The sequence below is a fragment of the Cinclus cinclus genome, chromosome 15 (genome assembly GCF_963662255.1).
Source record: "Cinclus cinclus chromosome 15, bCinCin1.1, whole genome shotgun sequence".
Classification (NCBI taxonomy): domain Eukaryota; kingdom Metazoa; phylum Chordata; class Aves; order Passeriformes; family Cinclidae; genus Cinclus; species Cinclus cinclus.
Window position 1 is genome coordinate 15348301 of NC_085060.1, and position 25419 is coordinate 15373719.

The 25419-nt window shown below is 39.9% G+C and overlaps 1 protein-coding gene across 1 annotated transcript in view; it reads left to right on the forward strand.

Moving 5' to 3' along the window:
• LOC134050261 (connector enhancer of kinase suppressor of ras 2-like) overlaps positions 1-25419 on the forward strand; it is a 163709-nt gene that overhangs the window by 47874 nt on the left and 90416 nt on the right. Inside the window, exon 2 of the mRNA XM_062503218.1 lies at positions 11228-11391. Coding sequence (XP_062359202.1) covers positions 11228-11391 — 164 coding nt within the window. The remainder of the gene's footprint in view (positions 1-11227; positions 11392-25419) is intronic.

Genomic DNA, 25419 nt, shown 5'->3' on the forward strand with positions numbered 1-25419 from the left:
GATTGAAGCGGCCAGATTTACATTTTAATTTAGCAAGTAGTGTTCCAGGAAGAAGAAATTGCAGCAATAGGTGGCACAATGCATTTTAATGGAGAAATTAATAATATCTAAATTTCTTAGGATGAGGTTGTCTTTGTTTTGTGTGATATTTCTAAAAGTTCAAGAAAATGGCAACTTAGATAAAGCTAATCACGCAATGATTTAAAGAAAAAAAAATCATAAATATGAAAGTCATGCATCTGACCTTTTAGGACTATCTCAGTCTTGATTTTCCTGCTTTTTTCTCACCACAGCTCTTTTATACAGGAGTCTGTATAAAATACCTCTCCCAGGAACTCATTGTTTCTGTGTTACACTTTGCTTGATCCTGTTAGAGCAAACCACCTGCTCAGTGAGCTTAAGGAGCCAACTCACCTCTCCTGTCCTTCATGTTCTGTTCTCTGGCTTATAAGAAAAATAAACCAGAGGAAAATTCCCTTGTTTTGAGGCTTTACTGGGGATGGCTGTGAAGGAAGTGCAAAAGAAGCCATGGGGAATGTCCCCAGAAACATTATTTCATATTGTGCTACTTTTGCTGACACAGAATTGATTTATCCTGCTCAACAGAGTATTTTTACAGTTATTACATTTACCTTTTCACCAGCAGCTCTATTTTGAGGGTTTATGGACAGCATGTACATTGGCATGTTACTGTTGGGTATCTCTTACTCCTTGTCTGATGACTTGAAAGAAAAGCTTTAACTTTACCTGTGCAGAGCATAAGAATAACTAGGAATGGTAGCTGGGAGCTCCGCAGCTCTTCCTGGTGCTTCCTTGTCAGAGGGATTGAAATCCCAGCACTAGGGCTGCCCTATGTCCCTGTTCTGCATGCTGCCATGCCAAACATTTCATCATCTTAGGCATTTTGAAAAGTCTCATTTCAAACGTATGAGTGAGTGACATCCTTTGGCTTTGAAATATTTTGTAATCGCTTGATTTTTACTTTTTTTTTTTTTTTTTGGTACTGAATTATTGCTTTGCTGGACGGATTTTTCTTATACATTGACTTGTAATCGTATTTTATTCATGGACTTTAGGCTAAAGACATAGTTCTTTAGAAATTATAAGATGCTTACTTGTTTCATGTTACTTCACAGAACTATTTAATCTTGGATAAGCTATGTCCAGATCAAGTAGTAAAATATTTAGAATTTGGAACTAAAACACAAAATAATAGTGATTTAAGACGTAGTAATATCTTTCACCATGTAGTTGAAGCCAGAGACTTAATCTATCTTAATCTGGCACTGCACAAAAAGTGAATAAAATTTTCTAGCTCTCGTTTCGTTCAATAACAACCATAAAACATTTGTCTGGTATCAACATGGAACAGAAACATGGAATAAAACCAGGGAAATTACGGAAGGGGAAAAGCTTCTTCAGGAGGATTTGAAGGCTGAGGAGTCTTCCCACTTGCCTGCTTTTGTCAGTTTTGTATAGTTCTATTGATGAAGATACGGATTCCTAGTTTGGGAATTGCCTTAATTGACAATTCCTGCCAACGATCCGACTTTTAACTGAGCTCCCCACTGATTGCTAGAGCTAATTCCTCCAAACTGCTCAAGGAAAGAGCCTAATTTAAGACCATTCAGATTTACAGAGTCAACAGGATGGCAAAAACAAGAGCTGCAGTGCTGTGTGTGGCATCCTTGGAAAAAAAAGGAATGGGAGAGGTGTGGGTGAAACCTCAGATGGACTGAGCCACAGCCTTTGCTGAGCAGTTGCCAACAGATATCATCACCAAAACTTCTGCATATCCCTGAGAAAAGATCAAATGCTCCCCCTTTATTTCTTGCAGCAATCTGATTTTTGGCCTCTCTGTGAAGAGCTGTGAGAGGAATTGCCAAGGCCACCTTCTGCTTTGGGAATTTGCATCTTGCAGGTGTCTAAGCTCTGACTCATGAATTAGGTCATGGACTCGTAGCTGCTGAAGAAATTGGGTTGAGCAGAAATCTGTTTTGTTTGGGCTTTTCACTCCAAACGCCTACACTGGATTTGGCTGTTCTTTTGATATCTGGGATTTTTAGTAAAATTTTAGTCAGTGAAGTCGAAACAAGAATTAATGTGTTTTGGCACTGAAACATCTGCAGCACTTTTTGTTTGAGTATCCTCTGTCAGCTCTTTATGCCCCTGATCTTTGCAAGTGTTAGCCCTCGTGGGGGGAGGATGTGACCTGGGGATTCCGCCTGTCCCACACGAGTTGGGTTGGCTGAGAACATTCCGCAGCTGGAGAGGTGGCTCAGAAAATTTCGGGTTTTTAGGCATGTTCTGACTGGGAAGTCGCTGTTCTGAGGCATCTGTGACGCTGTGCCTGGATGGGGTTTGATATGATAATGAGCTGAATTTAATGCGCAGCCCTGTTGCAAAGTGATCAGAAATACTTTTAGGGCAGGACTCATTTTGCAGAACCTTAAATGTCTTGTCTTGCTATTACATGAATTTTGTCTGACAAGTTACTTCCTCTCTATTGATTAGCTCAGACAGGCTCGTTATCTCACTCTTCAGTAATTTTTTTCTTCACATTTCAGACAGGGACAAATGGGGCATATCCCTGTAGTACTTGTACAAGAACTTCCTCAGCGTGAGGGTTTTTGATTATGTGTGATACCAAAGTAGCTTTTTGAAGGTCAGTCTATGATTAAGACTTTCCTGTGCAGCGTACAAGGTGGATAAATCCTCAGATGTGTGGAGGAAGGAGCTTTCAGTTATATTTATTTGTTCTTGTACTTTTGCTGTTAAGATCAGTGCTTGTAGATGAGACATGGTTAATGGTGCTCCTTCCTTATTAGACTTGTTAACCTTTCTAAAATGGAAACTGTCTGAAATAAACTCACCTGGGTGTGCTCTGGCTCTAGTGAAGGAAATACTGATTCCCTAATGTTTTTCTTTCTGCCTAAGAATTGTTTCTTTCTCCTGGTGGTTTTGGGGTTTCTGTTTGGTTTTGTTGCAGTGAGAGGTTTTCCCCCTGCCATCTTTGGCAGCAAGTTAATGGTTATTGCAAAAACACTGTCTGGGAAGTAGAGAACTGCAACAGTCTCCTCTGCCCCTGCCCTCCAACTTGGGCAGAGGAGAGCACAACCTTTGGCACTTGCTGCAAAAATGAGGAATGTGAACCCTTCACATCAATTCTCCACTTCTAGGAAATGCAATCTCTCATGTGTAAAGGGTGGATGTTACCTCTTCCCAGTGTTCTTACTGATCCCAGAGATGTTTGCTATTACCTGAATTATTCCGACACGGAGGTCTCTTGTGATTGCACACAGAGATTTAGAAGCTTTATTGTGCTAATTCTGCATTTTGGTTTGAGAATAAATCATGAAGGTTCTTCTAGGAAGATTCACAAGGCAAAAAAACTTCGTATTGTGTTTTAAGTTGGTTCTAAAAGGCTTTTTTTTTTTTTTTTTTTTTTTTTACATGTATTCCAGGATGTCTGTGCTGGAACCAGCATTTCTGTCAGGACAGGCTCCCATCAAACACTGTCTCAAAAAAATAAAGCTGTGTTTACATAGTCCGTTGCAGGAAAAAGAAGCATTTGCCTTTGCCTTGCGCTGGGTCAAAGCATTTCTCTTTTAAAATAAATGCAAGATTCAGGGTCCCAGTGTCCTCAGCTCAGTCACTCTGGAATGTGGAATAATTTCATCAATTACATGGGAGGTCTGAACCTGGAGGCTTTGGAGGCTTGTGAGCACTTCCAGGTCATGCCCCAGCCACTCTGCTGCAGGAATGACTGGGGGCCGTGCTTATTTCTTCATCCAGGAGAAAATTAATGAGGCTAAGGGAAGATGTGGATTTTCATTAGCACACAGAGCTAATTAGGACTCTTCTGGGTTTTGTCGCTTTTATGGGAAGTTCGTCAGTAGCAGCATCAGTGACATATCTCGAGGTTAAGTTCTTGGGAAAATGTGGCAGCAAGGAGCAAACACTTGGGCCTGAAAATGTGATCCATTCTCACTGCATGGCACTTCTCTTCCAGAAACCTCTCTGTGGTCAGCTCTAGTTCCAGCAAGCTTCCTGAAAATGCTGTTTATTACTTCTCTGGTAATCCCACAACACCTGTCAAATGTTGAGGACAAAGTCAGAATGGTTTCACTTCCTATTATTCATTCATAGGTAATGAAGGCTGAGCTATATCAAGTCATTTACTTCATATATATGAACGTCAATTTAAGGGTGATGGCATATCATTAAATCAAATTTTATTAGTTCAGCAGTTTGTTCGTTTGCTATTAATATTTCTTGACACATCCCCTTACAGAACCTCCTCAGCTACTGTGAACTCTTAAAATATTGATAAATGGAGCCCAGCTTTTGTCTTGATAACACAGTTGTTTGGAAAATTGCTGCTGGAAAGATCTTGGACTTATAGGCACTGAGGTGATGGGATAGCCCCTTGCTTTAGCTGTGCTAAAAATAAAATAATGAAGTTACAGTATCCCCACTGGTTTTGCTTATGGGGTAGAATTTGGGAGGCTGGTGTGTGTCTCAGACATGCACTGTGGTGAGGGGACAGAGATGCTTGTCCTGATTTAGAGGAGGATACTTTGGAGGGGAATAACAAGGGCTCTTGGGAACTTGCCATGGATTTTTCTATTCCCTGAAGAGTTTGTCCTTTCGTGAGTGGGATCTGTGAGGGAAGCTCTGACCTGTTTTGGGGACAGAAGAGGAACAAGGTTGGAAGTTAACAGTTCATGTCTCCCACATCTGCTTTCCTGCTGGTTGCAGAGAAGGCAGAGCTGACAACCTCTTATGTTTCACACACAGAAAATAAAAGAATTGAGGCAGCGCGGAAGGAGAAAAAATGGGATGGAAGTGGGGAAATGGAAGTTGGCAATGAATGAAGGGAGTTGAAAATATACAGGGTATTCTTAGAGGAAAAATCCCCAGAATTTTGTGCTAAGAGGGGGAGAGGGTTCTTGTGGCCGTCACTGTTGAGCCAGGGACAGCTGCAGGATGAGGATGGGGAGGATGAGGAGCAGGGAGCCCTCGGAATGAAGGGCCAGAAATGCAGAACTGCTCCAGCTGCTGAGAGCCCAGCTGGATCCTGGAGCTGAGTGTCTGCAGAGGGCTTGGACAGGCACATCCTGGTGCTCCTGTGGATCCAGGAGAGAAGAATGGAGCAAGGGAGAGAGCTCATGGACTGCCCAGCCTGGAGCGGTGGCCTGACACCAGCGGAAGAGTTTATACCCATCGCGGTTCCGCCCACGTTGCGGCCAGGAATGGAAGCCAACATTTTTGGTGTCAGTTGGTGCCTGCATTAATTCAGAGTGCTCATCCCGCCCCAGTTCCTGTTCATGCAGATGAGGATCTGTAAATTCAAGCAGCACAAGTCTGCCTGTATTTGCATCTAAAACATCCATCTGTATCCCTGTGAATATCGGAGTGACGCAGAGGAAACTCAGCCGGGAAGCAACATTTAAACACATTCTACTTGCACAGTCAAGCATTCAAAGGTCAGATAAAGCCAGAATTGAGGGATTCATTTTTCTTTTTTTTTTCAGAATAATTGAGATATTTTTCCTTTTCTGTGTTTGTGAATTTCTGCTGGATCTTGCAATTTTAAATGTACTTTTAAAGAAAAATCTGTAATCTAGCCATAACTAGATTTCTCTACATATTAATAATTTCTCATATTTATCTAGGTCAGGTTTGTGACATGTAGGTTTAAAGATGCAAAATACTACAGTCCTTAGATTTCAAATATACTTTGAAGCTTAGGAAAGTTGAGGCCTGAAATATTCCAAGCTTGGTGTTTCACAGTGTTTTCAAACACAATTCCATCTGTCTCTTCCTGAATTGCGCTGGTATGAAGATCCTTTTTTCTTGATGCTCTAAATAGTTTTGATTTTTCCTCCTGAAGAGCTTAAGAACAAATATGTGGTATTTGAGAGTCAGCTTAGTGTGAACATGGCCCCGAGGATTATGCCTTTTCTTTATTTGGACTGAATAATTCTTAAAAAGCTTTTGAACGTCACTGGCAAAAATACCCACCTGATGATTTTCCTTGTTACAAGTTACATAAGAATTGGAAAGGCTCCACTGTGCCTGAGCCCAGGGTAATAAATCAAAGGGGTTTTGATCAAGAACGTGGCTGAATTGATGTGTGCATTCAATAAAATTGCATTTAGGAAAAGGCATGAATTCTCTCCAGTCTCTCAGTCAGCCAACCAGTCAATTCCTTCCAGATCTTTCTAGCTAGCTGCTAAATATTGCTTTATATGGAAAAACATCCCTTGTTCTTTAAAAAAAAAACAAAAAACAATGCCAAACTAAACTTTTTTTTGCTTTCTGTAAAAATGATGCTTGGATTGAGCCTGTGGATGCTGTTAAATGCTGGATATATTTAAGCAGATCTGCATATATAAACTGAGGGTTGTGACAGGAGCAGAAGTTTGTGCTGCCTTCCCCAATTAATCAGAGAATTTCCAGCGCAGTAGTGAGAGATTTTATATTTCCTATGAGTGAAGAGCTGAGTCTCTGGACTTGTGAGTCCAGAAACAACAGCACAACAGCATTTGAAAATTGATGTTTGTCCCTGTTTCACTTCAATCTGTTGCTTTTTCACAAGTCACTATTCTGCAAGAGCAGAGATAGTGTAGTTTTACAGCTTTTATTAGTCAAATGAGGCACATTAATAGTTTATTAATTTGTCTTGGCAGGCCAAAGTGTAATTCTTCTGAGCAAACAGATCATCCCATCGCCTTTCAGCTTTTGTCCTTTGGATCCAGGTCCCACAGACTCTTCTACCTCAGAGATTTTATCGTGCAACTGGGAGTTTAGTGCTGTGCTGTGTGCTTTCAATTTCTAAATACGGTTTTAATCAGGAAAAAACACTGAATACTTAGTCAGACCCTCAATCAGAGAGATTTTCCCAGTGGGCTCTCACCCCTCTTGCGACAGTGCTGAAGGCAGGAGTGGTCAGTGCATTCCCACTGAGATGATTTCCTTTTTTTTTTCCACCCTAAAACCTAAAAGCCTTTTCCTCCAGGGGGTCCTGGTTCTGCATCCCCTCCTCTGCCAGGGAGTTCCCCTGTGGGAGCTGCTGTGTCTGTGCCAGGCAGAGCTGGCAGGGACCTGCCCTGCCCTGCCCTGCCCAGCTTGTCACCCCTCCTTTGCACAGCCAGGGTTTGCTCTTCCAGCAATCCGGATTGTCAGATTCCCCCTGGGAATTCCCATGGAGCAGCAACAAGGCCATCGTTAGGGCAGCAATATTTTAGGAGACGTTACAAAACCAGTGTAGCTTCCGGTAAATTGCAAAAATCTGTAAAAATATAGGAAGAAGGAGAAGTGAATAAATGCATGGGAGTGATGGGGAGATAATGAAAAATTGGAAATTACAGATTTTAAATTTAGGAATTCCTTCTGGGATGGATCAGACTTGACAGAGTTATTGCTCCTGCAGTTCTCCTGTGAGAGCTGCTCTGGCCGCACCATTCCTGCATAAAAGGCAACAATTTGGGCATTCCCTTTACTCATTTTATAGTAATTTTATAATGGTAATGTTTTCAATGTCTCTGTCCAATGGCAGAGGGGAAGGCCCAGATGTTTACATAACATCTGGGCAACATGGCAACAATATTTGTGTTTTTAATGGAAACCAAACCTGCCATTTGGTGACACCCATGGGAAGATTCATTTTAATCTCTGTGAACCTTATTGCCCACAATATGCGAGATCTCTTTTTTAATATTTCCTCTGAGTTATTACCTAAATCTGATTTAGAGATATTTTTAAGGTTTTGCTTTATTTTGCTGTTTCCATCATTTTTTTTCCTTAATTATGCATTTCTAAAAATAAACATTTTCAAGCTGACTGGCTCTTCTTTTCCTGCCCTTTCTCCCTAACAATTTTCTATTTTCTACCTCCTTTTTATTCACTTTTCCTTGACTTTGACTTTAGACACACTATTTGCAAAATCACAGTTTGCAGTCAACATATCAGAGTTGCTTCCTTTTCTTCTGCCCTTTGAATATGGAGATAGAGTTTTCTTAGTCCATGTGGATTCAATATGATATATTTTTTTTTAACTTTAAAACGGAAAGAGAGAATATGGAATCATAGAATTTTTGAGGCTGGAAAAGACCTTTGAGATCATGGAATCCAACCATAACCAGGAAAATGTCAGAGTTTTCAGGTGGATGTGGTTTATGGGATTTTGCCCCTGATTTCCCTCTACATTTTCTGAGCACAAGGGTTTTTTTACAGCTTTTAATGCAGTGTTCAGCCAGAGCTGCTTCCCAGCTGACTCAGCCAGCACTTGGGCTGATGGATAACTCCTTTTTTCTTATATTGTCCTCTCAAATAATGTTGAGAGATTAGTAAATGTCTTCAACTTTCATTGATTTTCTGTTAAAGTGAGTTAACTCCTTGAGCCCAGCTGGGCTGGAGAAATGAAAATTTTCAAACCTCCAACTGTAATTTTCTCATCATGGGCATTAAGCCTTGGCTTTTAAAGTAAAGCACCCCTGTTTAGACAATTTTTCTCCAATCGTTTTATTGCACTCTGAAGGAGATGTTGGTTGCTTACAAGATGTGCACGAATAAAACAGGAATGTGCAGCAATAGAACTGCAGATCCCTGTTTCTTGCCTGACACTGATGTTGTTTATCTTGGGAACAGAGGGTTAATTTTATTTACCTACATCTATGCAGAGCTAAGGCCCCTTCCTTCCTTGTAGTTATGAATCTGAACTGCTTTAATACTTAGCTGTAAACAGAAATGATACTGGGGGAAAAAGCATAAAGAGTACTAATGAGACCTGAGTGGCTTGAGGAAATAAATATTTCATTTGGCTTGGCTGAGTCAACATGAGCTCGTTCTGTACCCTTTCTAATTTCATCCTGGATGTTTTCATGGAAAAACAATTGGAGCCCTGACAATAAAGATGTTCCTGATGCTGAATTCCTGCTTTGGAATGGTTCACATTTCAGTACCTGGCTCCCAGAGAGACAGAAAAGCAGAGAGCAATGGGAAAAATCTCTCCTTTTTTCTGTGTATTTATTAAGTGCTGTCATTCTGTGAGACAACCTGGCCCTTTAATGATATATTTCTATATTTTCTTGTCAACTGCCACACTGTTTGCACCAGTAAGTAAATGCCTTGTAAAGGTGCCCTGGGGAGCTATTACACAGCAGCACAAATAATACAAATTTGAGTTTTTGCTCTGCTGTCATACATTCTCCCTGGCACAAAGGCAGGTTTAACACATCTGACTGCACACTTCCGACAGCACGGCATATTCAGTTGGGTTTTCCTAAATCTCTCTTAATGCTACCAATGCTTGTTATGGCCACTGATTCTAAATGTTTTAATTAATTTGATTTTGTTGAAAATAATTTAATAACTAGTAGCAGTTTTGTGACTTTCTCTGAGTTTTGGGGCAATGCCCACTAAAAGCAAAAAAGGGGAGGTGTGGGATTTAGAATTTTTGCTCTAAAATTGTTTTAGTAATTGTTCTTGAGCAAGGGGGAACAGAAATGTGCAACAGCTTGGAGTTTAAAATGTTAAATAATAAACAGAGAATTTGCAGTGACCAGTTCTCAGCCAATTGAACTGAACTGTACTTATGTAAAACCATTCATGAGGTCATTAAAAATAATGAACAGGTGCAGAGAAGTTGTTTCCTATTTGCAGAGCATTCTAGAATAGAGAAAAGGTTTAGGTATTAGTTACAGACTGCTGATTTGAGCTTTAAAAATCCCCCAAACAACCTTATACTTCTGAATTACACCATAAAATATGACATTTTTATCACTGTACTAGCTTTGTACGGGACATAGGTGTAAGTGAATATAAAACTGTGCACTTTACTTGGTAAATGAGCTTTATCTCTAACATAACTTAGGACTATCAGTTTGCAGAGTGCATAATTGGATCATGTTGAAGGAAGAGTTAATTAAATGAAACTGCAATGTATCCCCGTGTATTTATGGACACACTGCTTTGTTTCATTCCATTCTGGTGTCACCACAGCCCTTTAGTCCCAACTGAATTGTGTTAATTGTAAACTTTAAAATTTAAATTGTTTAAATTGACAATTTAAATTTGTAAATTGTTAACTGCTGGGTGTAAAGCAGTGACACCCAGTACACCCATTGTGGTGCCAGAAGTCTTTATTCAGATGCTCTGCAAACTTGATGTCTGTTTGAGAATGGCTGTGTGCAGAAATTATATTTCAAAGCTCTGCCATAAATGCCCAAGTTGATAATTTCTGTGGTTTCTGGATCTTTGTAATTTTAAGGATCTTGGATTTGCTTGCATCACCGCAGGGCAAATAACTGAGAATCAGTGTTTTACTTTACTTGGTAGATGAAGTTATTGAAGGTGCCTTTTGTGGGTCTCTAGAAAATCATGTGCACATCAGGTTTCTGTTGAATCTGACAGTCCTTGAGAGACCTCACGTACAATGTACACCCTGAGAGACTTTCAGTAGGAGATCCCTGTGTTCAACTCGTTGCTCTGGCTGGAAATTCAAGCTATGTGTGGTTCAGAAACAGATTTGGAGGAGGAAAATATCTTTCAGCTTCGTTAATCAGCTTCTTTTCTGGTCTGAGAAACCAAATAATCTGTTATTCTCACCCTATAAAGTTTCAGGGTGAAATGGAACAATTCCTCATGCATGGGTAAAATTGTATTCTTAGTTGGAGGTGTTGCAACAAAACCATTTTTGTGTTGTTTTGGATTCAGAAATCTGGATAGTCTGGGGTGAGAACTGGCAGTGGGTGTAGCAGAGTTTGTGTGGGTGGTTACTGAGCCTGAAAAACTCTTCCTGATCAGGGACAGAAAAACTCTCTGACCTTGAAGAGTCCTGGAAGAGTTACAGGAAGAATTTGTTCCTAATCATAAGATAAACTTATATTTAGGTCTTTGTGACATCATGAGAAAAAGGTTTTTTTATAATGTCACTCTCTGCGCTGCTTTGTCCTTCCCTCATCTCCATGAAGGTTTAGAATTACGATTAAAATATTTAATAATGTTGAAAATAACATCAGTAATATAAACTTTTCTCTTTAGCAGCGTGTGCTGGATTATGTAGGTTAAATTATAATTTTCATTGCATGTTTTCCATAATAGCTCCAAACAAGGAAGTATGCTTGCATTCCCAAGGAATTTCTGTATTTGTGAGCTACAGAACTGTTGGACTGGGTTTTTCCCCGCTCTCTGAATCTGTGCTGTTGGCTTTTCTAACCAGGCCTGGATGATTGCCTCCAACAATACATCAAAAACTTTGAGAGAGAGAAGATCAATGGGGAGCAGCTGCTGCACATCACTCACCAGGAGCTGGAGGAGCTGGGGGTGACCCGCATTGGCCACCAGGAGCTGATCCTGGAAGCAGTCGACCTGCTCTGTGCTTTGGTAAGAGATTCCCTGCATCACCCGCCTTGGGCAGCAGCATTTGTACATTTGCAAACCAAACTACAAACCATGTGGAGATTCCTCTACAGGAACCTCCAAATGCTCAAACAGCCACCGTGGCTTTGCTTCAGTAAAGGACAGACGTGTCCTGGCTTCTCTCAGCTGCACAGAAACGAAATTTATCCATTTAATGATTATGTGTGATGGTCTTTGATTGCTTTTCCTCTGACTTCCTTGGTCCTGCATTCAAATGCTGTTGACTATCAGTCCTGGCATCCATATGGTTCTGTAATTATGTGCCATATGCCCTCGAATTTCACTGACATTTGCCACACTGCACTGAACCAAGTAGACCTGAGTGGTGTAACCATGCCAGCATTCACAAGGATGGTACTAAACAGCCAGAAGGTAATGCTAATTAGACTGGAAGATTGTTTAAAATGAGCTTTAAGATGAAACTGGAGTGGTAAAATTGACTTTATCTGAACTACAGACAAGTGTGTCAACTAAAAGTTGGGTTTGGAGGGTTTTTTTTTAGCAACCTGCAAGCATTTGGAAGGACATTATTTGTTCATATTATTAATTACTAGGTTACTAATTCAGTTAACCTCTTAACAAAGTATTTGATATAAAAACATTATTTTTTCCTCTATTCCACTATTTTATTCCAGCCAGCTAATAAAATGTGATGCATTAACTTAGTTGTAAAGACAAAATGACTTTTGTTCATGTAGGTGGACAGGTGAAAGGATATTGAAAATATTAAAGCACAAAATAGTAAAATTACATAGGTAAATTACACATGACAATCATATTATTTTACCACTTTATCAGGAGGTCTGCTTTTGTGTAACTGGCTTATCTTGTGGGAATTTTTTAAAGAGAAATTGTTTCCAAGAGAGAAATTGGCACTAAGAAATAAGATAGAAAACAAGTGAGGTAAAATGCACTTGATCTGGGGAAAAGAACCTTTTTAAGTACCCCTTATTAATCTTCTTCTTTCCTGTACCTCGAATGACAAAATACCTGCAGTGTGCCTTGAGATCTGCTCCTCCAAATGAAACAACTTAGAGCAGGGAAATGCTTTCGGGGCAGGTGTGTGCTGCAAAACCCAAGAGCCAGGAGCTTTGGGAAACTCCCGAGTTTTTCCCTGGAAACCTTTGGTTCCACACCAAGGGAGCCAGCACAGCCCAGTGAGCAGAGCCTGGACCCTCCACGGGAGCAGCACCCCCAAAGTTTCCTCTGGAAAAACATCTCCTTTCAGTCAAGGGTGTCCCCAAGGAGGACCCTGCTGACTCTTTTATTGTGATTTTTTTGTTCTTTTCTTTAAGCACAGAAAATGTGCCTCTTGCTGCTGGTCAATAGTTCAGCTCTCACTGTGCTGTCTCATGACCTGACTTTTCCTTTTGAAGCAGGATGGGGATTTTCCAGCTCCTGGTATCATTTATTTTACCTCCTGCCTTTCAGCCCTTTCCCTTCCTTTCTCACTCTCGTTCTAAAATGCCTTCTTCTTCTTTTTTTTTTTTTTTCCTACTTCTAAATGTTTCTGTCCCTGCCTGTTCCGTGTGCTTTCTGCTGAGTGAGTCTGCTGCCTGCAGCTCTGCTCCTGGGGGTGTTCTCCTGCTTCTGACATTTCTCCTTGGCTCTCTGTACATCTTCTTCAATTCTTGCAGGATCACAGAAAAGTTCTACCAGACTCAGTATAGCATTTATTTTAAATCTGTGCTCACTTATTAGGATTTGGATCCATGTAATCGAAAAAGCATTATTAAGAATCTCGCTCTAATTATTTTAACTAATGGCAATAATTGAACGAAAGGAGAGTTGGTGCTGCCTTTATGAACTGAAATACATTTATAAAATATCACAATTGTATTCTTATTCTGTGCTAACTCTTGAAAAATTAATAGATTGTTGCACTACCATCTGACTTCTGGCCAAGGGGCCAGAAAAATCTGTGACTTGGAATTGCTCACTGATATTTTGTTTATGCCACTAAACAGGAATTAACACATATGAGATTACTGAAATTAGAATGGCTTAAGGAACACATTATTTTACCCCTGATTCTCATTGCCTGAATTGCATAACAAACAAATTTAATACAGTTTATTAGCAGGTAAAACAGAGTCCCAGGCAGTCAGGAATCAATACTTAAATGCACTCTGTGTGTTGGAAGTATGGACAGGGTGCACAGCACAAGCTCTGTTTGTATATTCATAAATATAAATACTTGAATTTTATTTTCAACATTTTTTAATGGAAAAAAAAGAGCAGGGCAGCATCAATTCCAACAGTCTGGTCTTAAAATCCTACCTGTGGAGGGGAGGCACCATCAGCAGTTTGCTCTCTCCCTCCGTCCCTCCCTCTGTCCCTCCAGTCCCAAGCACCCACGATGGATCTGGCTTTGGGATAGCTCTGCTCCTGTCCCTGTCCCCATCCCTGCCCTGCTTTTGCCCTGGCTGGGTCATGTCACTGAGCATTGGGGTTTTTTTCCGTGCATGGATTTCTGGATTGATTTCTGGTTTGCAGTGGGCAGTGCCCAATTCCATGACCCATTTCTCCCAGGCAGCATCAGCAGGACCTCCAGTCCATCCCAGCAGGGTGGCTTGGGCAATGCTGGGAACAGGAGCAGCTCCAGGGGATGCAGAAATCTCCCAGGAAAGCTCAGGGGTGGTCAGGAATTCCCACTGGGCAGGGGTTTTCCTCCAGAACAGCTCTGCTGCTCCAGGAAACCCCGGGAATTTGACTGAGCTCCAGCCCTTGGGACCCTCTGGAATGTGCCTTTCCCAAGGGTCACTGGCCTTTGTGGGATGGGGTTTGGTGGCGTTTTGGTGGGGTTACACCAAGGTTGGTGCTTTGGCTGCTGCTCCAGGGATACCTGCACTGGAGAACCCCCCCCCAGAACCAAATGCTGACCTGTAAAGAAGGTTCTAAGTGCAAGAATAAACTAAAACTAAAGGAGGAAACTCCTGATTTTCATTCCCATTCCCAAATCACCTATTTGCCAGATTCCAAATGCAAATTATTAAAGGCAGGGAGGGTTTGCAGTGTTGTGCACCAGCCCTTGACATGATTTTTACATCCAAGGTGAGTTCAGATAGGAAATTCATATGAGAATCCTGGCTAGAAAAGGTTCCACGCTGGAAGACGACTTGCAGTGGGAAAGAAAAAAATATCTAAGAAATGTGAAAAGGGAATAATAAAAGTATTCAATGCTCCCATGAAATATGGTGATATAGAAGTGTATTTATTTTACCTGAAAGTGAAATAATTTCAAATGTTAAAATAATCTCCTTTATGAAAGGGCAAAATCAGAGTGCAGAAGGTGAGAGGAACTTTCTCTGTAGGGAAGAAAGAACAGGCACTATCCTGGGCTTGCTGAGGGGTGAATTTGTGTGCTGTGAAATGTAAAGTCACAGGTGAGCTTTACTTTCAGCTTCAGTTCTTTGACCATTCTGGAAAGACATTTTTGAGTTGTGCTTTAATTATGAAGAAAATTGGGAATGATGGCTGTGGGGAAAAAAATCCAATCTGGAACATCAAAGTCCTTTCTTGCTTCAGAAACTGTTCTGCAATTACTTATTTGAAGCGACCTAAATAACATTTAGGGACTAAAAATTTTGGGTCAGTTGGATTTGGACTGTAACTTTATTAAAGTTGAAATATTAATTGGGATCTCTGCTGGAGGACTTGTTGCAGGGAGGCTGGATCGGCAGAAGTAGCAGGGTCTGGGGAAAAAAACTTTTTGATAGAGAGGAAAATATACTGGAAGTAAGAAAAGGAATATTTTTGAGGGCAATGTGGGTTGCTGTTCAAATCTGCAAGTAAATTTAATTTATTTAGGACAGTATTGGAGTCAGTATATTGTTAAAGCCTGCACGAATTAAAATATCAACAGTCTAGTGGGAAGAAAGATTGATAATGAAAGGATGAAAAATGAATGGGAAAGGAAAAGAATGCTCCAATAGAGATTGCATCTCAAGTAATTAAAAGTACTGTTAATTCACAGCCATTCAATTTGTGATATAAGGCCTTGTGCTGTGGAGAAATTTCAAGGAGAAATAAAGATTAGAAACTTTGCCTGCAGTTTCTGCAAAGCTACAATCCAGGCAGGGTGGGTTTTCCACCAGAAGGAACAAAAAAGTCACCTGTGGTCAACACGTTCACAGCAACTGCAGGAATTTGATTTATTTTTATTTTTATTTGACAGTTTTATTAAATAACATATGGCACATAGCTAACAAACAAATTCTTTTTTTTTCCCCCTATCACCTTTCTAACATATTTCTTTATTAGGCTAAGAAAATTACAACAGCAGTAGGAACTTGTTGGTCAGTGGAAAGCAGTTTGCAGTGATTTATTTTAAAGCACACCATGGTGAAGGTGACGTCTTTCCTAGCTGCCTCTGTATCAATTGATAAGATTGTTCATCTGAATTAAAATTATTCAAGTTTTTCCTAAATTAATACTATTTTAATGGCCACGCCTACAATGATCTCTCTTTAGATCCTTTTAATTCTGTATTCTGCTAATGCACTTTTTGATTTGTCAGTTTTGAAAGTATACTAGGAAGTATTTTTTCTTACTTTACCTGATTTGTAAATAAGTTTCACTTTTAACAAGTCATCCTCTGTGTGAAAGATTTCCACCCCATTAATAACCCATATCAGGGGTTATTCAAAGGTAATTATTCTAGACTAAAATCTCCTTCATATATATATAGATATATAGATATAGATATACAGATGTATAGATGCTTGAGTAGATGGAAATAAATCTCCTTTCTTTGGAATGGAATGGCATGGCATTCCTCTTGATGAGAGATGAAGAGATATTCCATCTCCTCTGTGCATTGAGGAACCTGGCACATACATTATTTTTGTCTCCACCAACATGTGTGCATCCAGAGAGATTTATTAATTTCAACTGGAAAAGAAGTTCAGCTTTTGGCAGTCCAGTGCTATTTATTATGCTGTGCCAAAACATTGAATTAATACTATTGAATTGACTGGGTTAATTATTGCACATATTAGAACATGTGTATCATCTTTTGATTTGTCTAATTAGCAGCTTCATTCTTTCTTAGCCTTTCAAATCATGCAACTTGGAAAAATAACTGCTTTTTAGGATTGTCTGGTTTTTTGTTCTTTTTTTTTTTCTTTTAAAGTCTGTTGACAATTTTGGCGTTTTCAGATTTCTCTTAGGATGAAGACATTGAAGGAAGATAATTAAGTTTGTACAAACAATTCAGAATAGCCTGAAGTCCTGGGATTTCACAGATGTGTGCATGACTCTTGTCCTCTCATGTGCATGAGAGGCAGAAATTTAGTGGTTTTGCTAAGGTGTGCTGGAAAAGTTTGGATGTAACGACGCATGATTTGTGTCGAGTAATCACCAAAATGAAGGCAGCTCTGGGAGTTGATCTAAGCAAAGAACAAAATAAAGGGGATTTTTTTCTTGATGTCTTCTCAGTGTTCTCTTCCAGGACCACTGATTCCACACCAATTTTCCACAGTAACACGCAGCAGGAATATTTTGGAACTGCCAGCAGTGGTGGTACGTAAGTGCAGCAAGCAAACTTTTCAGAGGTACCCAAGCACAGGGTTCACGAAAGGAATTTAGGACAAAAGTGATTTTGGATTTGTGTTTCTGTGTTAAATACATTAGAAACTTAGGCTTGGACTCTCCAGGGAGCATTGTCCTCTCTGAATTTGTCATTCCTGGAGAGCAGCCATGGCCACACAACCTCTGAGGAAGGCACAGATCCCTCTGGTTATGGGATGGGTGCATGTCCTGCAGCCAGACACAGGCTGGAAATGATCCTGTTCAGGTATTCCAGGGAGAACTTCATCCCTTGTCATAACACAAAGGTTCATAAAGTGGAAGTAGAAGAAAGGAAGTTGGCTGCATTTTATTCAAATTTCAGCTCCTGCACACAGTCCAAAGGGGAATGCAGGGCACCTGGATTCCAGGAGACCACATCCAATTCTTGCCCACAAACAATGATACTGGGCTATCAAGCTTCAGATAAATTACTCTGGGCTATTTCTGTATTCTTCCTGCTTATGTTTTTGGGGTTTTTTCATTTTATGTTTTAAAAAAACCAGGAAAACTAGAAATTTGCTGTGTTATCTGCTGCTAATTCCTAGAATTTATGCACATCATTTACCTGCAGAGCAAGACAGTGTTAACAGGCACATGAGAGGAAAGAGACTTCTGTTTTTCCTGTGTTTTGACATAGCTGAAAGATTTCCTCTTGTCACACAATAATTCTTTTTCACAAAATAGGGAGAAACATATTCTATTCAGTGTCAAATCTGTCCCAAAGCTTGTAATTTTCTTCTGAAAATGCATCTGTTTAAGTACCAGTGAGAATGAGGATCCTAATCCATGGCAGGCTTGGCTGGTGAATAGGCTCCTACAGGAGCTCCTGCATGCTTCTGAGAAATAAATGTACTTATTTCCATTTAGAAATTTATAAAATAATCCATTTATAGTAACCCATACCTGTATTTCATGTTGGTTCTGTGTCCGGGTAAGATCAGTGGTATTCTGATCCTGAACATTTCACTCTTTTTCATACACTGAGGTCCTGTCATTCCCTGGCAGAGAACAGCCCCCATAATAATTGGCAATTAAATTGTATTGCTACTTATTAGGCCAATGCAGGAACAGCCATTTATGCAAATGAATAGCTAGGTAAAGAGCTGGGGTTAAAAACCATGTGTGTCCAGCACTGTAGGGCAGGGCATTAGGGCTGAAATTCACTTCAGCTACTGTTGGGATATAATAATAGTATTATTTTATAATTTCTGTGTATTCGTCTGTCCCTGGTTTAGCGGTCATTAATAGAATGCTCATTTCTGACATAATTTTAATTTCTCTTGAGGTTTGGAGCTGGAAGTCAGGGATGGCGTTTGTAAGTTCAGCCCTTCTGGGTAACTGGTTTCTCCAAAGGTGATGATAATGATCCCAGTCACTGCTGGGAATAAAGAAATGGACATTTTCTCTGCACAGGAATAAAAGAAAAACCTTTATAGCAACACCCAGTTCCATGTCATGGTGTTTCTGTTGACACCAGCTGCCCCAGCACAGCATGGTGTAGTGTTAAGGGACTGTTTATTGCTTATTTTGCTTTGATTTCTCTGGGTTTCACAGGCATCCTTTCCTGCACAACCATCCAGTCTGCCAATACCTGTGGAGAGCAGAAAGCAGGAATGCCAACTTGAATGTTTTAACCTTAATTTTAGCCTAAATTACTCTGTGCAAGCTCTTCTGTGTCCCCAACCTCAGACTAGTCCCTCAACCTAGAATCAGACTCAAGATCTGGACACTTGATTTGTCTGCATCAGCGTGGAGAATCCCCTGTGGTCTCCAAAGGATGCTCACCCAAGCCTTTGTTCAACAATTAGAATTGACGTACCAAATTAATTTATATGAATTACTGCTTTTCTGGAATCTCACTGTGAAGAGTATGGAACAGCCTTGCAATGACACATGAACAAACTGTGCAGCAGAGCATTCACATTTTCTTTTCCATCATTTTCTTTTCCATCATTTTCTTTCTACGCTAAAGTAATTAGAAAGAAGGATGCTTGCAATATTTTCATCCTGTGTCATCTCTTACTCGTGATAAAATGTGTTGCTGGATTTCTACATTTCTTTTAATCAAATACATGCAAATCTTACAAAAAATTTTCCAAGCAAAGCATAAAAATTCAGATGTTGCAAAGTTCGCTTTGGTTTCATAAAAATGCCTCTAAAACAGCAATATTTCATGGAGGAGTTAAGCTGAGTGATTTAAAATTCTAAATTCTGGGGTGCCCGGTGGTAACTCTTTCACAGTGATCTCTTATTGCAAACACAGAAATAAGACTTCAAGAGGGGCATGTGACAGGAAAATATTGTTTTTCTAAAACCATGGCTTGCAGCACCAGGGGCTTTGTGCTTTCTGTCAGAAAACAGCAGAGAGGTTGGGTCTATTGCATCATAGCAACACTTGCATTAAATATTTCAACACAGAATTTAAATCCATTAGCCAGCTGAGGTTGATGATCTTGATTTGGCAGCTTTATGAAAGGTCTTTTATCAGAGCTGTGTGAATTAATTTGGGTGGAAGAATCATCCCAAATGGAGTAATTCTCAAGGCAGGTGGGGTTTCCTGGGACTGTGTTGCCCATCCATCCCCACAGCACCTCTAAATTTGGGGAATTTTGCCTAATCCCAGCCAAACTCAATGGAACTGGGAGTCCATGAGGATTCCTGCCAGTGCTGAGAAGGTCCCAGACATTCTGGGAGGAAATTCTCTGTCAGAGGGGCTGAAGGGATTGGGAATGAAGAGGGTGCAGACCATGCAAAATTAACCCTTTGCAGTGCCACTGCTCCCCGAAATGTTTGTTACTCCTTCCAGAGGATGCTAAAGCAGCGTGGATGAAGATCTGTGCCTGGAACCTTGGAATGCTCCAGGCACTGAGGGACAGCCATTGACTGCATCCAGCTAATGGAACATTGATCCAGTCCTAGGTAATTATGTTAAATAGGAGGGGAATATTAGATTATAGAGGATAGGGGAGTCTATTTTTAGAACAAAAAGGAAGAATAATGCACACTAGTGCAGGAAGAGATAAACTTCTCCCCTTTAAATGGAAAAAGTGTTATTACACTGACATAAAATTTACATTTCCTTAAGATAACCCAAGAATTCAGTGATATACAGATATTTTCCTGGTTTATTCAGGTGCTGAAAGTCATAACCATCAAAGAAATTGTTCTTTCTAATGAGCCACGTGAAATACACTGGTAATTCTTAGTCTTTTCATGAAAACTAATTGCACAATTTCTTAAATGGTATTTCAAATATTTAGGTATAAACAATATCATGAACATTTAAAATTAGCTTTTTTTTTTTTTTCTGAGACTTTATCTTCTTTTCCACTGGAAAGGATTATGTTACCTTTATTCATTGTGTGTTTCATTTGCAAAATCTTCTTTCCCTTGCAGAAAGCAACAGTTCCCTTCTTCCCTTTCCAAATCAATCTGGTTTAAAATCTGTCCCATGCAATGCATGGTACCAAACACTACACCACGGACAGTCTCTGTGCCAAGGAAATATGGGGAGTAGCTCAGTGAAAGTTCAAGAAAAGGACATTTTCCCTACCAAAAAAATGGCTTTTCTAATTTGCAAGGGGCGATGTCTTCCATAAATTCCCAGTAAGATATTTTTCATACCACTCTGTTACATTATCAGTGTCTATGAGCTGCCTGAATTCCAGAGTAATTATCTGTGATCAGTTATTGTCAGGGATAAATTCATCTGCATGCAAATATTCGAGCATGCACATGCATATTCATGTCACTGTTGTTGACTGAGTTGTTTGAGCAGCCTTCAGCAAATTCACAATCCAAATAGATAAATGAACTTTTTTCATACTCTCATTAATGCCCATTCAAACGAATCTTGTTACTAATTTAATTTCTATATGCTGCTCTGAATTGTTATGAATATGTGGAACATTTCTCCAGAACTGGTGTGGTTTTTACGTGGAACTAGCACTTCTTCAAGGATCTAAGTGAAATATCTGGCTCAAGAGAAATAGTCAGTGTTGATGTAATATTTCCCAGACCAGCTAATCATTTATACCCTGAACTTTGAATAATTCACCATTGATTCAAATTCTAATTTGGTTTTATGTACTGGATCTCTTTTTCTCTGTAATCTTCCATTTCTGCCTCATACTTCATTTTAAGAGATACTTTTAAAAATGAGAAAATGAGGCTGTCCAGGACTGGATGGTTGGTTCTAACACAAAGCTGTTACGAAATAAATAGCAAAGTTCAATTGATCACGGGGTTTTGGTAATGAATAATAAAGATTTGTGGTTACTAAACAGTGCATTGCATGTGTACAGCTCCCTTAGATACTGCAGAGAAAGGTGAATTAAGAGCACTGAAATGTACAGCAAGCGCTTGAGATGCTCTATCCTTGCCAGTGGAGTTCCCTGGACTGGAATCTGGGAATGCAAAGAAGAATTTGGGCGTGATTTAGGTATTTCTGGGACAGGAGATATCAACAGTAGCAGGGTGCACATTGGGGAGCAACAACAGCAGGTTGCAAATGACTCATGCAGGCAGGAATTGCTAATCATCTTTAGAAATTAGCAGATCACTGTCCAAGAGGGTTTTGGAGGAAATAACTCCCGCCAGCCTCTGCTCTTGTTTGTTTATCACAGCATCCCCACTCAGCAGATTGCTCAGAGCTTGTTTTCCTACACATATGGAAGAGGTCAAGCCACCCTGGCTGTCTGGTTTGCATATGTTTTGTAATTGAAGCCATATGCAGATCAGTCCATCCTTAATACTCAAATAAAATATTGGAAACAACAGTCCTTGGGATGTGGAAGGAAGCCACAAAACACTCAAACCCCCTCCATCCTCCTGGGTCTCGCTTTTGTGCCCAGCAGAAAGGAAATGCTGCCACAGCTTGATTTCCCCACTGGTATTTTCCTGAGAGTTGACACTGGAGATGCTAAATGTGCCCAGATGTCAGCTTGGCACAGGCCAGGGATGCTGCAATGCACCCACCACTATGTCAGCAGGGTTCTGAGAAGGTTCTCATGGTCATGAGAAGGTTTTGTTATTTTGTGTTGCTGGAATATTAAGGTTTTGCTAAAAAAAAAAAAAAAAAAGAAGGCATTAAATGTGTCCAGAAACAAAGAAATTTTTTTAAATTTTTAAAAAATGCAGATTCTCTTCCAGGGATTTTAGATCTAAACTCTTGGTGAAGTCAGAGCTGAGCAGAAAATGTGAATTAGGAGCAGAGTGGGAGAGCAGTCAGGAGCAGCTCCAAGGGATGCTGCTGAGGTGTACGGGAAATGCAGGATTCTCCCAGAGAAATTAAATCACAGGTTTGAATCAGTCTCTCCTGTTTCTGAATGCGATGGTTCATCCCCTCTGAAGAAATAACTGTTGGTGGTTCAGATATGTAAATAATCATTTATTATACTTTACAACTGAAATGAGATATGAGCTCTTCTCTCATCTTCTAAAATTTTCTTTTCTTAAAGCTTTGGTGAGAATGGGCACTAAACAGCACAAATAGCTGGGATAACATTTAGGTGTTTAGATTATTTACAAACAGAATAAAATTCAAGGGCTTGCTGAATGAGTAATCTAAAACTATGAAAAATGTAAGGAGGTTTCAGATGTTAATTAAAATTTCTTCGAGGGGGAGGGAAGAAAGGAAAACTGCCAAAATACACATGGGGGAAAATTGTAATCAAGGCATGGCCAGGAGACTCAGAGTGGCATGAACTTTAAAAACATATGCACTTTCTTCATACTTCATGCCATTATGGCAGGCAGACATAACTGAATTGCAGGTCCCACATTTTTACAGACCTTGTCCAAAAATGATGTTGGTGATGTGCCACGACGTGCTGGATCTCACTGTGTGACCATGGAGGACAGTGAGAGAGAGCTTTAAAGTCCATTTTCTTATCCACACCCATCCCACAGCTATCTGTGTCAGTGGATTCGACTGGTTTAATTCTGTAGGACATTTTAAAAGTCTGTTGTGTGTGTGATGAGTTTGCCTTCCTGCACCTTTTTGTGGTTTAGGCACCTGTCCCCAGCAGTGGCTCTCCTCTCTCTCTCCATAGATCCCTGGGCAGCTCTCCATGACCAAACCAGGGAGATGTTCCATCTGTTCAAGCTCACCCAATTAGGGGAATGTTTGTTTATTCCACAGTTGAAATCACGGTGCTTCATTAGGATGAAGCAGACCAAGGAGGCTTTGTGCAGTGTGCTCAGAGATCTGGGGCAGGAGCTGCCAGGTGAAAGCTCCTTACAGAATGTTTAGGCAGGAGATCAGGGATCTGTTAATTCCTGCTCATCTTAAGCAGCCCAGGGTGCACTGTGCAGCTTTAGGCTGGCCTGGAGGGGGCAAGACTTACATAATCTGAGATCCTTGAACAATAAATCTGCATCTCCATCTTGAGCTCATCTGCTGCTGTGCTCTCACCAGGAGCCCAATCATCTGACTCGGAAGTCTTAAACATAAAATTAATAATTTATATTTAAACCTTATTCTGAAAAAAATACCTGCTGCAATGGTTGGCTTTACAATTTTTTTAGTCCAATTTTTAAGGAAAACTATCAAGTTCTAATTCTTATCTGAAATTAAAATCACTTTTGTTAAAAATACGAAAATTTCCAGGGCACCTTAATTATGCTTGATGACACTTATAGATGTGTATATATATGGATATATAGATGATATACAGATATATATAGATGATAAACAGATATATATCTACATAGATATATATCTAGACAGATATAGATATATATCTCAATTGCAATGCAAATGCTAAAGTTTCTTCTGAAGATAAAAGAATATAATGCAGATTTAATTTCTTACATAGGTTAAAATATTAAATCTTATTTCTAGATCTACTTAATTTATCTATTTACAAGATAATAGGAAGGTGTATGGAGTGCTTAGAAGCACCATGACAAGTTCCAAATTATAGACTCAGGAGACAAAGAATTGTGAGACAGTTTGCTCCAGCAAGGTGGGATAATTATAATAGAAGGGAGAACAAGGGGGAGGAAAGCTGCACATAAAAAAGCATCGAGGTGTTTCAAATAATAGACTCTAATTTGTATTATGATGTTGCATATTTGCATAGTATTACCATAATTATTAATGAACTCCATACTTTTATTTTGATGAAATGTCACATTCTGTGCACATAAACTGTGCCATGATACTGCAGTTTAACTGAAGTGATGGGCAAATGTTGTTAAAGAGAGGCAGAAGGATTTGGTTTCTTATATATTTATTATATATTATTATGCTAATCTACTGATTTAGAAGGAGAAAAGCTTTTAAAGAAAAAGCTGAACCAAATTTGGGCCATATTTTACTGGAGCTGCATTCCCCAGGCATGAATGGAAATTATTTGCCTAATACATTTATAGTTTTCAAAACAACAGTGCTGGGATTTTATATACACATATAAAAGACATAAATTATTGAATATGTCAGAACATAAACTGTGTGAACTATAGCTAACACATTCTCCTTAAAAAAACTTAGGGCTTCTTTGATTTATTTTAACTTTTTATCATGCGGTGTCATAATTTGCATCTGATTATAATAATTGTCCCTTTTTTACAAACAGGAAATTTTAAGTTTTAGGTTCCAGTCTCTAGACCTGAACTTGTGCACTGATTCATGGAATCCCTAATGAAAAATGTACTTGGCCTTTTTCAAATTTGCTATTCAGACATAGGATGACCAGCCTGTAAATTCTTTTTCAAGAGGAAACCCAGACACACGTGGTGGAAATGCACTGCCTCACCCACTTGGACTTTATGCTATTTCAACATATTCAGTTTCAAGTTTTATCAGAAAAACATCGTCACAAAATTTTAGTGAAATCAAAGAAGTGCTTACAGAGACAAACTTTTCAGAATCAGGTTTCCACTGTTTCAAAGGCTCTTAACCTTTAAAAACATCCCTCCAGAAAGGAAATTTAAAAGAAAGAAAAAAAAAGTGTTTTGACAGTTGTATGCGTCAGAATTATTTATGCTAAAATCGGAGCGTATGATTAATTGTGACTTTTGCTTTTCTAATCAGGCAGGCCGTTTGCCTGGATTTATAGAGAGCTGACTGGCCCCACGCTACCCCAAAATCTCTGATTGCCACGACACAGAGCTGGAGCAGCAGGCAGAGCCCTGGCACAGCAGGGAGGTGCAGGATCCCACCTGGCACCCCCTGCCCTCCCAGGGGAGGATCCCAGAGCTGCCCCGGGGAATTTCCCCAAGTGGTCCCAGAGCTGTGAGTGAGCCCCAGGTGGGACAGGGGTGTCTGCGGCACCTCCACACCTGGGGACCAGGTAGGGACCAGGGAGGGGAGCAGAGCATCCCCAGGGAGCTGCTGAGGCGCTGCACAATAAATCAATTTATGGGTGGCCTGAGAATGGGTTGAAAACCAGGCTGAGCTGGGGAAGAAGTGCCTGA